Below are 13,769 nucleotides of genomic sequence, written 5' to 3'. Positions count from 1 at the left end.
CATCAACGATGGGTTGCCACAAATCTGATCATCATTTATAGTTCCTGGGCTCATGTAGCGATGAAAGTAGCGCAGTGCTCTTGCGCACAGAATGTATCAGCTGCTGCACTGCCCGCTCTTTGGCACTGCCAGCAAGTGGTTAGTAGTAGTAGTATAAAACTTTATTTCGCAGAATGGGACCGGGTTTAGGGGTTGGGGTCTTGAGCAGCAGGTGGTGTTCCTAGGTACAGGATCCCATTAGTTCTTGCTGCCTCCTCGGCCCGCTCAACCAGGGCGAGCTGATCTTGCGGGTCGGAGCTGGACAGAAGCTCCTCCCACTGCTCGACTGACGGGTTTGTAATTTTGGGCTCTATCAGGCTCGCCCGACAGCCCCATGTGGAGTGGTAGAGGGCGGCCATCTCTCCGCACCACACGCATTCTGGAGTTGCAGCACAAAAGGTGGAACTGACTGGGCAGGAAACCCATACCATGTGACCAGCTTGGTCAGCAGGGATTCAGACTTCTTTAATCGGTGCTGTTAGTTGATCCACGCACATGAGGAATAGCTTCACTTATGACGCTGCCACTGTCTCGGAAAATGACTGACCTTGGCCATCGGCATTTCATTGGCTTTCCCGCATTGGCATGGCTAACGGTACACAATTTTTTTTAAGACTCACTTGCCACACACAGCGAACACACACAGCGAAAACCCGGTGTGTGTGTGTTGTGTGTGTGTGCATGTGCGTGCATGTGTGCTTTGGCTTATGGGGGTTTAACGTCTCAAAGCAACTCGGGCTATGTGAGAAGCCGTAGTGAAAGGCTCCCCAAATTTTGACCACTTGGTGTTCTTTAACGTGCAATGACGTTGCACAGTACACGGGCCTCTAGAATCTTCGCCTCCACTGAAATTCGGCCGCCGCGGCCAGGATCGGCCAGGATCAAACCCGCGTCTTTATGGTCAGCAGTCGAGCGCCACAACCACAGTATGGGGTGCCGTTTTGTCGCCTTTCATTTCCATCTGCCTAAGGCTACTGGGCTTGCGATTTTATCTCTATGCATTGTGTGCACGCCATCTCGCTGGAAACTACATAAAGAATGCAGCAGTAAAGCAAAGGTGCATGTGTCGACTTATATTAGAAGTCTTTTTTTTGCCAGCGATGGATGCGAGAATTTGGGGGTGACCTATAATAGGAGTTGACTCACACTCAGCAATAGCATACAGCAAATCCAACTCTACTCCTCCCCTTAGCACTTTCTCCACAAGCTTTACACTATCCCCGCAGAGAATTAGTGTTTGCCATGCACTTCTACAACACAGGCTGCATAAAAATATGCAATACCACATGTGAGGATGCAGTATCATTGCTTTATTCATAAATAGGTATTTCTAGATGTCATAGTCTTAAGTCTACTTTAAATTAATAATTACAGTGTTCACAGTATATAATCCTAAAAGAGAGAACTTCTACTCAGCCACCTTTGTTCAATACCATCCTATTGCTATTAGTATTACATACAGACACAATTACAGGTGTTAAAAGATTACACAGGAATACAACCAATTTTGTTTTACGAAAAGTCAAGGCCTCGTCTAAAGGAACTAGCTAACAGAAACATCACTATAAAATCTGCATTCCACACAGACTACAAAAAGGCACTTGAAACACAACAGCTACTTTTAGCATACAGTTATTACTGTAATCATCTATCTCTTTCCTAACCACGGAGAAAACTAACCAAAATAGCAGAAATATCTGAATATGTGCTGAGGAAAACTCGGCAAGCAACGGCACTGCTACTCACCGGCAGGAGTAAGTGTGCCCAAGGCATCAAGAAATTACAGCAGGACAACAAGCTTAAATATAAAAAATATTGCGCTACTCTACAACAGCACGTACAACTCTAAAATGCTAACTATATGCCTCTACTGACAAAAGCCAAAGTTTCTTCCATTATTGTGTGTAGTACACAAAACCAAAGCATACCTCATTTTTATCAAGAAAGTGGGAAAAAAAAACGTATAAATGGTTTCAAAACATTCCGAGCCAGGAGCCTCGAAGTATAAGATGCAGTAAAAAGCATTAACGAACTTTCCGTTACCAAACAAAACATGAAAGAGGATTGAGATTGCAGTAGCACTTGTGAAGACATTTAGTGCCTTATTTACACATAAAAAGACGAAAAAAGGAAAGAACAGTCCATGAAATTAACCCCATCTCTGAGCCTTTGCAGTGAGAAACAATAGCAATAAAATGAGATGGCAACAGAACAGGGCACCCGGCAGCGAATGAAAGCTGAAAATAATAACAATTTTGATGTAGATGAAAGAACCGGATGTTACTATAACAAAGAACAAAAAACGTCCTACACAGAATTTAAAACAGTCTGCAAAGAGCTCCGCTATCAGAAAAAAAAAATAAGAGCATAGGCTGCCTTGAAATGACCCCGAGCAAAATCTAGCACAGCAGTACAAAACATTTTAAAATGTGAGCAAGTTTATGGGCAATCCAGCGACAAAGCATGCCTCCACTGCAAGCATACTCAGCATAAAGAAACGTCATACACCTGACTGGATACATGAATGTGAACATTGTGCGCATAATCAAAAGAAAAAAAAGAATGAACAAATCCAAACATGCTTGCACTAAAGAAGCCTTGTCAACAACACCATACACAGCATATATACTATTTGAATACTGTGCGTAAAATGAATGCATGAAGCGATTCAGTCGGTCTGAAGACCGCATGCAAGACTGCACTACATGGACATGACAATAATTCTGATAAAGAATTAACTGAGAGGTAAAAGGAGTCAATGCAAGAAGAAAAAATAGTTCGAACAGTCAGATAGTGGCACAGCCATTGAATAACTTCGTACCACTTGTAGTTAGTTGCCTATTACTTCCTCATATACTCAAGCCTGGTAGCACCTTCCACAGGCAAAAATCTCTACCCAAGTCGTTCAGAAGAGTCTTCATACTCTGCTCGATAAAAAGCCCATTCTAAGAGTTATTGTGTCAAGCCTATGACACAAATCAGTAAAAGCACGCAAAGCTAGCATTTTATAATCCTAAGGTTAAAACATCTGCTCATTCGCCGCATGCATTCTTAGTGTGGAAAAATGTTTCCTCTCATACCGTGCTCGAATAAAACTAAAACCTGCTCTCCATGGCAACGTGTATATGTGGCTGCGGTGAACCAAACTGTGCGAGATCGCTATTTTCGGCACATAAAAGCAGGCCATCTTAATATTGCGCTAATGAAAACTACGATGAGCTAACATGGGGGATAATGCCTCTCTATATACAAAACGAATGCTGTAAAATGAAGGAGTAAAATTAATCAACCTAGTAAATTCCCTACACAGGGTAAAAACATTCCTACAACCTGCATCTAGACATCCACTAGTTTGTCAAAAACATGACGTGCATGCTGACTTAATCTCCTGGTCCATCTAGTGCTTCACACGACAGCCTAGATAAAGTCTGCCCATTTTTCTCAGGACCCATTTGATCAAAGCAAATCTTGTGGCTGAGAGTATAAGAAATAACCGGTAACAAACCACATGGCTTACACAAGTACCAGGCGACATTTGTGAGCTAGAAACTGCATTTAAAATGCTCAAATTTATTGCATACAGGTTGTTACATTATTAAAAAAAATGACTTAACAAGCAGCAAGGCATTCTGGAAGAACATAAACGTATAAAACTTGTCACGATACTTCCATGGATTCACACGTACGTAACAGAATGTTACTAAAACAAAAGCAGAGAAAGTGTTGCAATAAAGTATGCCAAGTGAACAAGTAATGCATGTTTCCTCCCATGCGCAGTTCTTAAAGACCTATAAAATAAATGCATTTACCTCTTCTCGTACGCCACGCTTCTGTTATCTAGATGCCATGTGATATGACTCCAGTATATATTATCACGCTGGCAAATTGCAAGAAATGGAGTGGATGATGCCCTTGCTCTTTTGCTACAGAGGAAAAATATTTAGGAAGCGAAACTTAAGTGAAACCATGCACAGATGGCTGGATAATGTGATATAAAAAAATGTTAATGGAGGCTTCGCACAGTTCATCCCACTACGGATAAGCATGAGCAGTAACAGAGACCATAAGATGTGTTTGCAGTTCAAAAGTGTAAGCTAGGAGCCGCTTGCTGATATGTGGCACCATAACAGACATAGCTAGAGACTGGGAATGGTTGTTTTTTCAGCCACCAGATGTCAGCAGCACAGAACTGGCTCCGCGCTGCTCGACACATTTGTGGCACCATTTTGCCATACTACAAAGAGCGGTTTCTCTTTATTTTTTCTGCTTTTCCTCAGCGCTCCTGGACAACCACTTCATCACAGAGCGCAACGACTTTTGTTACACTCAAGAGTGATGTGCAGTACTCTGTAACGGCCATGGCCTTGAGCATTCAATAAATGCTCTAGAAGCCCCTGAAGCGCAGTTCCTAACCTCACCATAAATAAGATCGAACGAATGCCTGGCATGATGTGCTAACAACTGTCTGCAAAGAGTGAGGAGTAAGGATGCTGCAGCCTACCCCAGCTTAAAAGGTATTTGCGATCTCTTGCCAAAAAAAAAAAGCTAAGGAAGCACCGTGGAGCTACTCGCTTTCCAATGTCATGCTTTTATACACACATATAAAAAAGGCATGGCTATTTTACCTTCATTCCTTCTTTCAACACCAATGTGGGAAGGAGCTGTTAGACACACATCTGAGACAAGGCATAAAATGTATCAAAAATGTGAAACGAAAGGTAGAACAAAAATGAATGCAGGCATTTAAAAGACAAAGAAACGCACGAAGCCAGAAACCCCAAGAAGAATCATAAGAAACAGACAAGAGAGAGCAGGAGGTGTGTGTAAGACAGCCCTCATTACAAACCATAGCCCCTCACGACAGCATCAAGAAAAACCCTCCCGTTCAAAGATTAAATCGACGGCAGAGAGAATGTTGTCCACACGGAACGTTGGCTCCTTGAGACCGACCTCAACGGGAAGGAAATCGCGCGGTGTGTGTTCACAGGTGTCATCGTGCAGGTCTTCGTTGTACACGCCCGTGTGCACCAGCACGGAAATGCAGCTCACGGCTCCACAGTTCCCCACCATCTGTGCCAGACAGAGAATGTCGTTGTTTAGCCCAAGGGCACCCAGAGAGGTTGTGAAAGAACAAAGGCAATATCTGCAGACAAGTTAAATCGCTTCAAGCAGCCAGTTTTACTGTATCACTTCACTTCCTCAGTAAAAGGCCTGAGGGCGAATGTCCCTTGAACAGCGCCTCACAACTACTAACACGCAACAGAACTTATGATCAAAAGCAGCTTGGGGCCCTTCACATTGCATGCGACACGCAAAGCAGTCTGACAGCCTTCCAGAAACCATGAATCACATAATTATCATTCAGTTTCATAAAGGAATGCATTGCTACTTTCTGTGGCCAATTCAGAAGCAGAACCTTTAGCTCCCTAAAATACACACGAAGCTAATGTATCTGTTATTGTTTTGCAATGCGCTGCACAGAAAGAGAGGAAAAGGTTGAGAAACACTGAAAAAAGTGGCGCAGCTTGCCTCAGCAGTGGTGCGGGCATCCTTGGACATGGTGGAGTTTAAAGTCTGGCGGGCTGAGTTGGAGCCAGCTGCCAGGATCGCTTTGGAAAAGTCGTCTTTTCGGCGACGCTCCAAGTAGCGGTTGTACAGGTTGGCTCCATAGATGTCGGTGTTTATGTTGTCCCTTTACATCATACACAGACAAGAAAAAAGACGGAAACATGCAGTTAGGCTATCTAAGACAAGACAACAAAAAAAGCAAGAGGCAGACAAAAGAATATGGTATGGCATGGCACGTAGGGTTTAACATTCCAAAGTGGCATGTGGGCTATGAGGTGGCACAGTCGAGGTCTCCGGATTAATTTAGACCACCTAGGTGCTCTCCATTGAAATGCAGCCGCTGCAGCCGGGATTTGATCCTCTGACCATGGGATCAGCAACCGAATGCCTAAGTCCCCTAAGAAAACGTGGCTAAAAGATAATGAGAATGGTTTGAAAAAAATGCAATTTTGTGCAGTATCCTGCTTAACACAACAGTTTTATGACATGAAAAACAATTCATCCCAATTTAATGATCAGATAAATTCATTTGATATCTAACATCACCAGCAGCATGAATATGAAATTATAGTGGTATCTTGATTTAACAAAACCCATTTTGGTAAACTTCTCAGTTTAGCCCCTCAATTTATATGAACACTTAGCCATCAAGCCTAAGTTTAAATGGATCAACAAACTTCTCATTTCAATAAAACGAACCGTGATTCCCTCCAACTTTCTCAGACCTTGCCTCAACTGCAATAATGAGACAATAGCACTAAGCGGTGGGTGCACAGGAAACTTGCTTGTCTAGTCTATCAAACCAGAGTGTGAAAAAACTATTTATCAGAAACACATGTTAACCAATATGCATTTTATAGGGCAAAGCAAGAGATGTACAAGCTTCCGGCCTAATGCCCTTTTAAAAGCTTATGACCCAATCTCCATGGAGTCCACATTGAAGCATTCCCAGCTCGTGTCAATATCTGCTGCTGCTCAAACCTAAATAGTCTGTCAGCCAGCAGTACTGGACCCTTGTCGCCTCCTTCACATGAACTCGGCAGGAGTGGGTCAAGCAAGGCCATCCCAACTAAAAGCCAGCACATTTGCATGCGTATGACAACCCACAGCGACACCCGGCATCACGCAAGGCAGTGCAAATGTGCAAAGGTGGCATCCAAGATCACGCATTGCTACCTCTCCCTGTCTTGGAGGTATGACTTGGAGGTATGATGGTGCCAGAACCAAGCAGCCTCCTACTTTGCCTCTCCCGTCTTGCTAACCTGTCTCTTTGGTTCGGCAGCAATTACGTCGTCCACACTGGCAGTCTCGTTCAGTGGGTCAACCCACCATTTGCTGTCAGGCTGGCTCCCCCAACCTGACTCAATGGCATTTGTATGAGGAAATTGGACCCGTAAGGCTGGCTCAACATAATCCTGCTGGGTTCACATAAACATCGCCTGCGTAATGCCACACTGTTCTCAATTCCAAACTGAACACGGAGCCCACACACCAGACCTGAAACTGCACTCTTGCAAATGATGGCAAAATTTGTAGCATCTTAGTGCTCTTCATGTTCAAACCTGTGCCCGTATTATAAGCACCCACCAAGGAAAGAAGGAACAATCGCAAAAATGGAAACAACAACCACACCAAGCCTTAGTCATGCAGAAGGCGAGGTGAGAACATGAAACCAGTCACTCACCCAATGGCGAAAAGGCGGCGAACAGGGTGCGTAATGCCCAGCCTGTGGGCCTCTTCCTGAACACAGGACTCCGCGTGCAGGTACGTTATCTCACTTGGCTTTCCAATCAGAGCTGTGTAGATCATGTCCCTACCTGTTACTTTCTGCAAGAGAAAAATCACAGGCAACAACATTACAACACAGTTCTGCAATAGCTGCTCACGTTCACACTAAAGCGCCACAACTGGGAACAGGAAGGTGCGGCATAGGTGCACTCTATAAACATTTTGAGGACGTCCTTTCAAGAGCCGACATGGACGAGCAATCAAAGCAGTCTCCCTATGTCCATGTCGAATTTTAGCTTCAAAATGACATTTAAGCACTGCCTAGCCTAACCTACCATCCTTGAGATCTTGAGGAGCTACTGCCTCCTGTTCACCTTTTGCTTAGTGTAGATGCCAGTCAAGATGCTAAACTGCTTACACGGAGCGACACACGTACCCTTTCTCAAACTGCTGCAATAACTAACAAGACCTAGAATGAACGCTGCTGTGTACAAACAGGGGTCAACCAGAAGCCATAGCATTTATTCAACGCATTCTCACCGCACTTGCCCCTTTTTCCACCACCATCAGGTTACTGCTTGGTTTTTTTACGCAAGAGTTTTCTCAATGAACAGTCTAGGCTGTTTCTAACATTGGCTTAACAATGTTTCCTTAAAGGGACTAACAAATCAATTTAAGCACCCAATTTCTATCGCTGCAACTGGAAACTTGCCAAGGTGGTCGAATCAGTACCAGTTTTGTTCTAAACGCTGTCGAAGCTTTCAACTGAGAATTTTTCCATCAGAGTATGCACCAGTTTTTATGTATCTCCGTGCTGGAAACCATGATCAGTGAGTGCGATGGCAATTGCATGCCAGTAAAAGTGGCGTACCGAAAACTAATATACATCTTTCCCACCCAGCTATAATTAGAAAGCTATAATATAGAGTAGCCATTCGAGTTTCCAAACTAAAAGCTCTTATGACACAGTGATCTACGCCTTGTTGACGAAAGTTTTAATAAACCATGGTTACCATTTCATCTAAAAAAGTTCAAAAACATTGATGCCATCTAGTGACAAAAGCTAAAAGCACTTCATTGGCAACTTGAAGAAAGCATTGCTTTTCACTGAAGGGCACAATGTAGAGAGCTTAAACCATAACAAAATGCAACAAACACCCCAAAAGAAAAAAAGACACCGCATACTTAACACATCAGTAATACTTTATTTAGATGTGGTCACATGGTGGGATACACCAGTAATGAAAGGCAAGGAGGCTTCACCGCAAGATGGCACTTCAGTTTTATGCCATTTTAAATATCAAGTTAAAATTATAGATACTCGTTTCTTTGACACTGCAGTGCTCAATTCTTACAATCTGAGGCAAGGCCTTTACCTTTCCATTATAATCTCAAGATGCATTTTGGTCAGTTGTGGGTCATTCTAAGCACTGTGATCTGCATGTGACACTGCACCAACACAGCAATCTCCAGTTGCCTTCTTTATTGGCAACGCTGTTACAACACAAAATGCAATTGTTTAACAACAGTCCACAGTTGGTCTTCCAAAAGATAACTTTCCCCCCTCGACTGTCCCAGTCTCAATACAGTTAGTGAAAAATTTTTGAATATTTGGACTCAATCATTCAGAGAGCTTCACGGAACCACCTTATTTTTTTTGGACTGCCCGATTATTCAGGTTTTCATTACAGTACGTGCCAAAATTCTTTCCACGCTTACTAACGTGCCATAAATAAGCAAATGGAGTGATGTTGAAAGGTATGCAAAAATTTAAGCCAATGCCCTGTGTGAAGCCACAAACTAAAAAAAGAAAAACAGCAGCTTTTCAGGGTTTATTTCCTGGTTGTGCTTCCAGCCTCCAACCTGCAAGCATTCGCTCGAATACAGAGAATTCCTATACTATCACTTTTGTGAAGAAGTAGTTGATTACCAATGTGATCAAGATTAAATATTCTAAGCAACGCTGTCCTCCAGGTGGTGCAAAGTCCCAAAGACCATAGACCACCCTCATTAATTACTGCAGCTGAGCTTCACTTAATTACGGCACTTGCGCCTTTACGCGCTGCTGTCGCCTGCCATGTTTGCATCCTACCAGTGAATTAAAATGGTTGGTACTCGAATTAAAACGGCTCGGAAGTTGTGTTATCATAGATGTCGTGAACATTCCTGCAGGCTAGTTGGCACATTAGATGGCGTCGTGATTAAATATACTGGCACTGATTTAAATGCCAGCCACTTCTATTATTAATACTGTAGCATGAAAATTAAACTGGCTGGCATCAAGATTATTTCAGGCAATATACGGATTAATTTGAGAGTGAAGAATCTTTAACCGACAATGTGAACTAAAATTTCACCTTTCAGACATCGAACTTTTATACGTGTACGCCTGATGTAATGATTAATAGCTGTGCATTTTAAAAAATGGACCAGCCTCCAATGCATACCCTTGCCTGGGGGTCATTATCAAAAACAAGGCCGTAATTGAGTTTAGAATTGCAGTGCTAACGCAGCAATACAACTAGCACTTTTGCAGCCATAGAGACAGCCATGCACTATTTAAGAATTTGGACGCAGATACATTTCAATTGACTTGATCTCGTGTTGGTCAAAATGGTGTCGTCAGTTAACCCACAGCACTGATATTTTTCATCTAGAATTTGTAAGCTGGCTCCTTAAAAGGCATCACTACAACTAACACTAAAAACTGTACAGATTCAGTGACGTGTTCCAACTAAGCCAAGGACATGAATAAACTAGCCTTCATTACTGCCAAAGGCCACTTTCAAAAAGAACCACGAACACAAAGGTCAAGTTAATCTAAACTGGTAGGCTACTAGTACATTCACTTCACTAAAGGTTCAATTTCTGCAAGTCATGTAAATGTGTGATCAATGTGGGCAGGCGCTGATGCTCCCTACAGCTTGCAGCGATTGCGACAACGCAATAAACCAGGACGTGCCAAATGGCTGAGTTCCATGTTTGAAAATTTTTTTATTGCATGAAGAGTACAGGGTAACTTCTCAGCGCATGGCTCAGCACTCCTTTGGGCCTTCCTCTTTTGTCGCTTCCAAAATTTCAAACGGCATGCTTGCACATCCATGCTGGTGTGCTGTGGTGCACCCATAATGCACCTATACATGTGACAACCAATATTCACACCCTACCAAGCCAAGTGGAACAGGGGCTTTGGCCCAAACAGCTCATTCTCACCCCTCCCAAACTGTGTCCTTATGATGTCGCCGCTGAACGTCAATGATTTCGCACATCTTTAATCATCTGTCGTTTGTATTTTAACATCATTTCACCATGCGTCGTATTCCGGAAGTTTTACCACACACTGAGTACTTCCGTCTATTTGCTATACTGTTAATGACATTCATTGATTTTTTTTTTTTTTCATTTCACAAGTAACTATGAATATTGTTATTTTTTCCTTTGTTTGATCTCTGCTTGTATTTTTGTACTTACCATTTGCGTTCGTTTTATACAAAGTTTGGTTTGGTTTTATGGGGTTTAACGTCCCAAAGCGACTAAGGCTATGAGAGACGCCGTAGTGGAGGGCTCCGGAAATTTCGACCACCTGGGGTTCTTTAACGTGCACTGACATCGCACAGTACACGGGCCTCTAGAATTTCTCCTCCAAAGAAATTCCAGCCGCCGCGGCCGGGATCGAACCCGCGTCTTTTGGGTCAGCAGCCGAGCACCATAACCGCTGAGCCACCGCGGCGGTTTATACAAAGTTCTCTCATGGCCCACACAGAGGGTATTATTAGAGAGGGCGATGATCTCCATGCATAATAATCTCATGGCCCATTCAGAAGGCAATAATCTCCCTTGAGAGTGACAGTGTTTTAAATAAATAAATACTAGCAATGGACATGCTTTTCAAAAACGCAGCTGCCACGACTGGCTGTGAAACCTGTGTCCCCACAGTCGGCCACAGAACAACACCACCACTGCTGATGAACTGTAGTGGGCGATAGTTATAGGTAGCAAAGTTTTTAACAGCCATCAGAGCGTCAAAGTGCCTAGGAGTTGACGGTCACTTTGGAACAGCAGAAAAAAAAAGGGTCTCGACTACCATTACTGAAAGCATTCAGCAAACAATGAATTAACAAACTGCTCAGCCCACAGAAAAAGAGAAGTGTTACCTTGTACAAATTCTCCAAACAGACTAGAAAGGCGCCATGGCCAAACCTGCACATAGAAAGAAAAAAATATACTTTATCATCAACCAATACAAAACAGAGAGAGCATTAAGAAAAACAAAGCATGCACTAAGAAAGTTGATGAATTAAGCAATTTCACAACCACATCTTGGTTCACTTGGGTTCTTCGTCAGTTCATGCTCTTGAGGAGCAATATACATTGGACATCATAATATTTAAATGCAATATTTATTTATTCAGCCTCAACAGAGAGGCGATTTTCTTTCATCTTTATGTATAGAGGAGTAGAGTAGCATAAATTCTTTGTCTGGTGATTGATAAAGTACATGCAATAGCAAGTCAAAATACAATTTAATACACAACACTCCAACCATAACGCATAACGAGACAAAAGCTCTAGTCATTTTCATTGACCACGTAAGACACTGTAACTTAAAGGGTCCACTTAAAGGGACATAGTGGACAACTCAGTCTAAGTTTCATTAGTAAAAATTGATTCCATGGCTCCTTCTCAGTATGCTGGAAATTGTTCAGGTGCAAAAAACCTGTTTATTGCAAAGAAAAGCAGATTTGAAAATGAAACATTCTTTCCCTACCACTCGATTCAAACTCTTGACATCAAGAATGAAAAGGACTCGAGGATCACTGTTTTGAATTAAATGGCATCATAGCCTAGCCTCAGGGATCCAAGGCTGAATTGTCTTTAAGAGCTGAAGTTTCCTTGCAAAATGGCTGTTGGCAGCGATACCTGTATTTGAACTCTTGGCCTTTTCTAGCTTATAAAAGAACCTTTTTCCAAGAAAGCAGAGTCCTTATCATTTGAGTGCAGTACTAATGTATCGATACAGGCTAACTTCAACTTCTCCTCCAGGTCCCTTTAACACCACCGGGTGCCACCATATCTGGCAACAAAGAAACAAACAAAAAACAGCAGGAGGTGCCGCAATCTCTGCAAGGGCTGTTTTCTTCCACAGGCTTTATCTCTGGGTCCGAAGATGACTGATAATTTTAACGTGGGACCCGAGGACCCCCTCCATGGAACGCGTCTGTCATGCTTCCGGTCTAAACGGCAGACCGGCCTAAATTTACGGCCTCGCCTAACTCGGCTGTTTACAGAAATGGCTGCACTATGTCTACATGTTCCGAGAGCACTTGCGTGCAGGCTCCAGTTTCGTTCAGTGCTTTCCCACTTCCACAACAAGGGCACACTGTGCAAGCTCCCTTACTCTGCTCCATGGAACTGACAAAAATGTCTGCTTGGTACTTTTTAATGAGCAGAAAGTGCCAATGGTACATTCTGACCAATGTGCATTATGTGCATGTGCGTGTGTTTGGCTCACTATGTATTAACACCTAGCTGAAAGAATTTGTTTCAACAAACTAACAAAAACATTCAAGTAAGCAAGTTTTTTCACCACAAGAAACTAGCCTTGGCTTGTTCTAATGCCTCAATATCATGCTTTGCTGTCGTCTCAAAAACATCAAGCTTTACATGTCCCAAGCAATTTCTGAAACCAAACTGTGTATTGTACTTTGTTTTGTTTCTTGCTTATGATAAGCTCTGCCACCAATGTGTATGGCAAACCCTACTGCTCCTTTTTAGCCTTTGCACTCTCATTCAAAGACAGCTGAAACAGATTTGCACCACTGCCTTATTCAAACCCATGCCAGACCTGCCAACTGTATACAGACAACATATAGCAGAATGCTATGAAGGGGAGAAAAGGGTCTACAGAGACTGAATAAAAGTATGGACACACACAGCGCTATGTTAAAGCACTTATCTGGGCCCTATTCTGCATGCAGGGATAGCCTTTGTATGCCCCAGATGAGGGCCTTTGTGAAAATGCTGTCCAGCGGTGTCTAAGGCTTCCTTACCTCCACTGGCTCAAGTTTCTCCTTCAAGAAACCATCTACCCTCCTCTCATCTCACCAGACTTTTGGTATACATACTTTTTTTACCACACCCTGCATACTTTTTCTACCTCAGAAACGTTTACCATATCTGGCGATGTGGAGAAGCGCGACCGACAACCGTGCCCCACCTGGGTAGGCAGGCTTCAGCCATCCACTGCAGGTCCATGTTGCAAGCCAGGATGGGCAAGTGTGGGTAAGGAATGGCTGGGGCAGCCGCACACGGAAGGCCGTTGGTCATGAGCACATCAATGATCAGCTGCAGACTTGTCTCCCACCTCACAGGCTCCCCAAACAACACCACAGCTGGAACAGTCAAGCATAGCTCACTCAGTCCCATGACTGGTC

At 43.2% G+C, this 13,769-nt stretch overlaps 1 protein-coding gene across 2 annotated transcripts in view; it reads right to left on the bottom strand.

The window, feature by feature from the left end:
- Positions 1–1,328: 1,328 nt before the first annotated feature.
- Positions 1,329–13,769, bottom strand: part of LOC149358602 (haloacid dehalogenase-like hydrolase domain-containing 5) — a 21,723-nt gene continuing 9,282 nt past the window's right edge. For both annotated transcript variants that reach the window (XM_089570722.1, XM_089570721.1), the window contains exons 6-10: positions 13,553–13,727; positions 11,490–11,535; positions 7,292–7,434; positions 5,569–5,731; positions 1,329–5,109 (exon numbers count right to left, since the gene is read on the bottom strand). In XM_089570722.1, coding sequence (XP_089426848.1) covers positions 4,906–5,109; positions 5,569–5,731; positions 7,292–7,434; positions 11,490–11,535; positions 13,553–13,727 — 731 coding nt within the window. In that variant the 3' untranslated portion in view covers positions 1,329–4,905. The remainder of the gene's footprint in view (positions 5,110–5,568; positions 5,732–7,291; positions 7,435–11,489; positions 11,536–13,552; positions 13,728–13,769) is intronic.

The sequence above is a fragment of the Amblyomma mixtum genome, chromosome 2 (assembly GCF_055824585.1).
Source record: "Amblyomma mixtum isolate Tamu chromosome 2, ASM5582458v1, whole genome shotgun sequence".
In the NCBI taxonomy this organism is placed as follows: domain Eukaryota; kingdom Metazoa; phylum Arthropoda; class Arachnida; order Ixodida; family Ixodidae; genus Amblyomma; species Amblyomma mixtum.
Note: the sequence above shows the minus strand (reverse complement) of the source record. Positions and strands in the feature narration are given on the sequence as shown.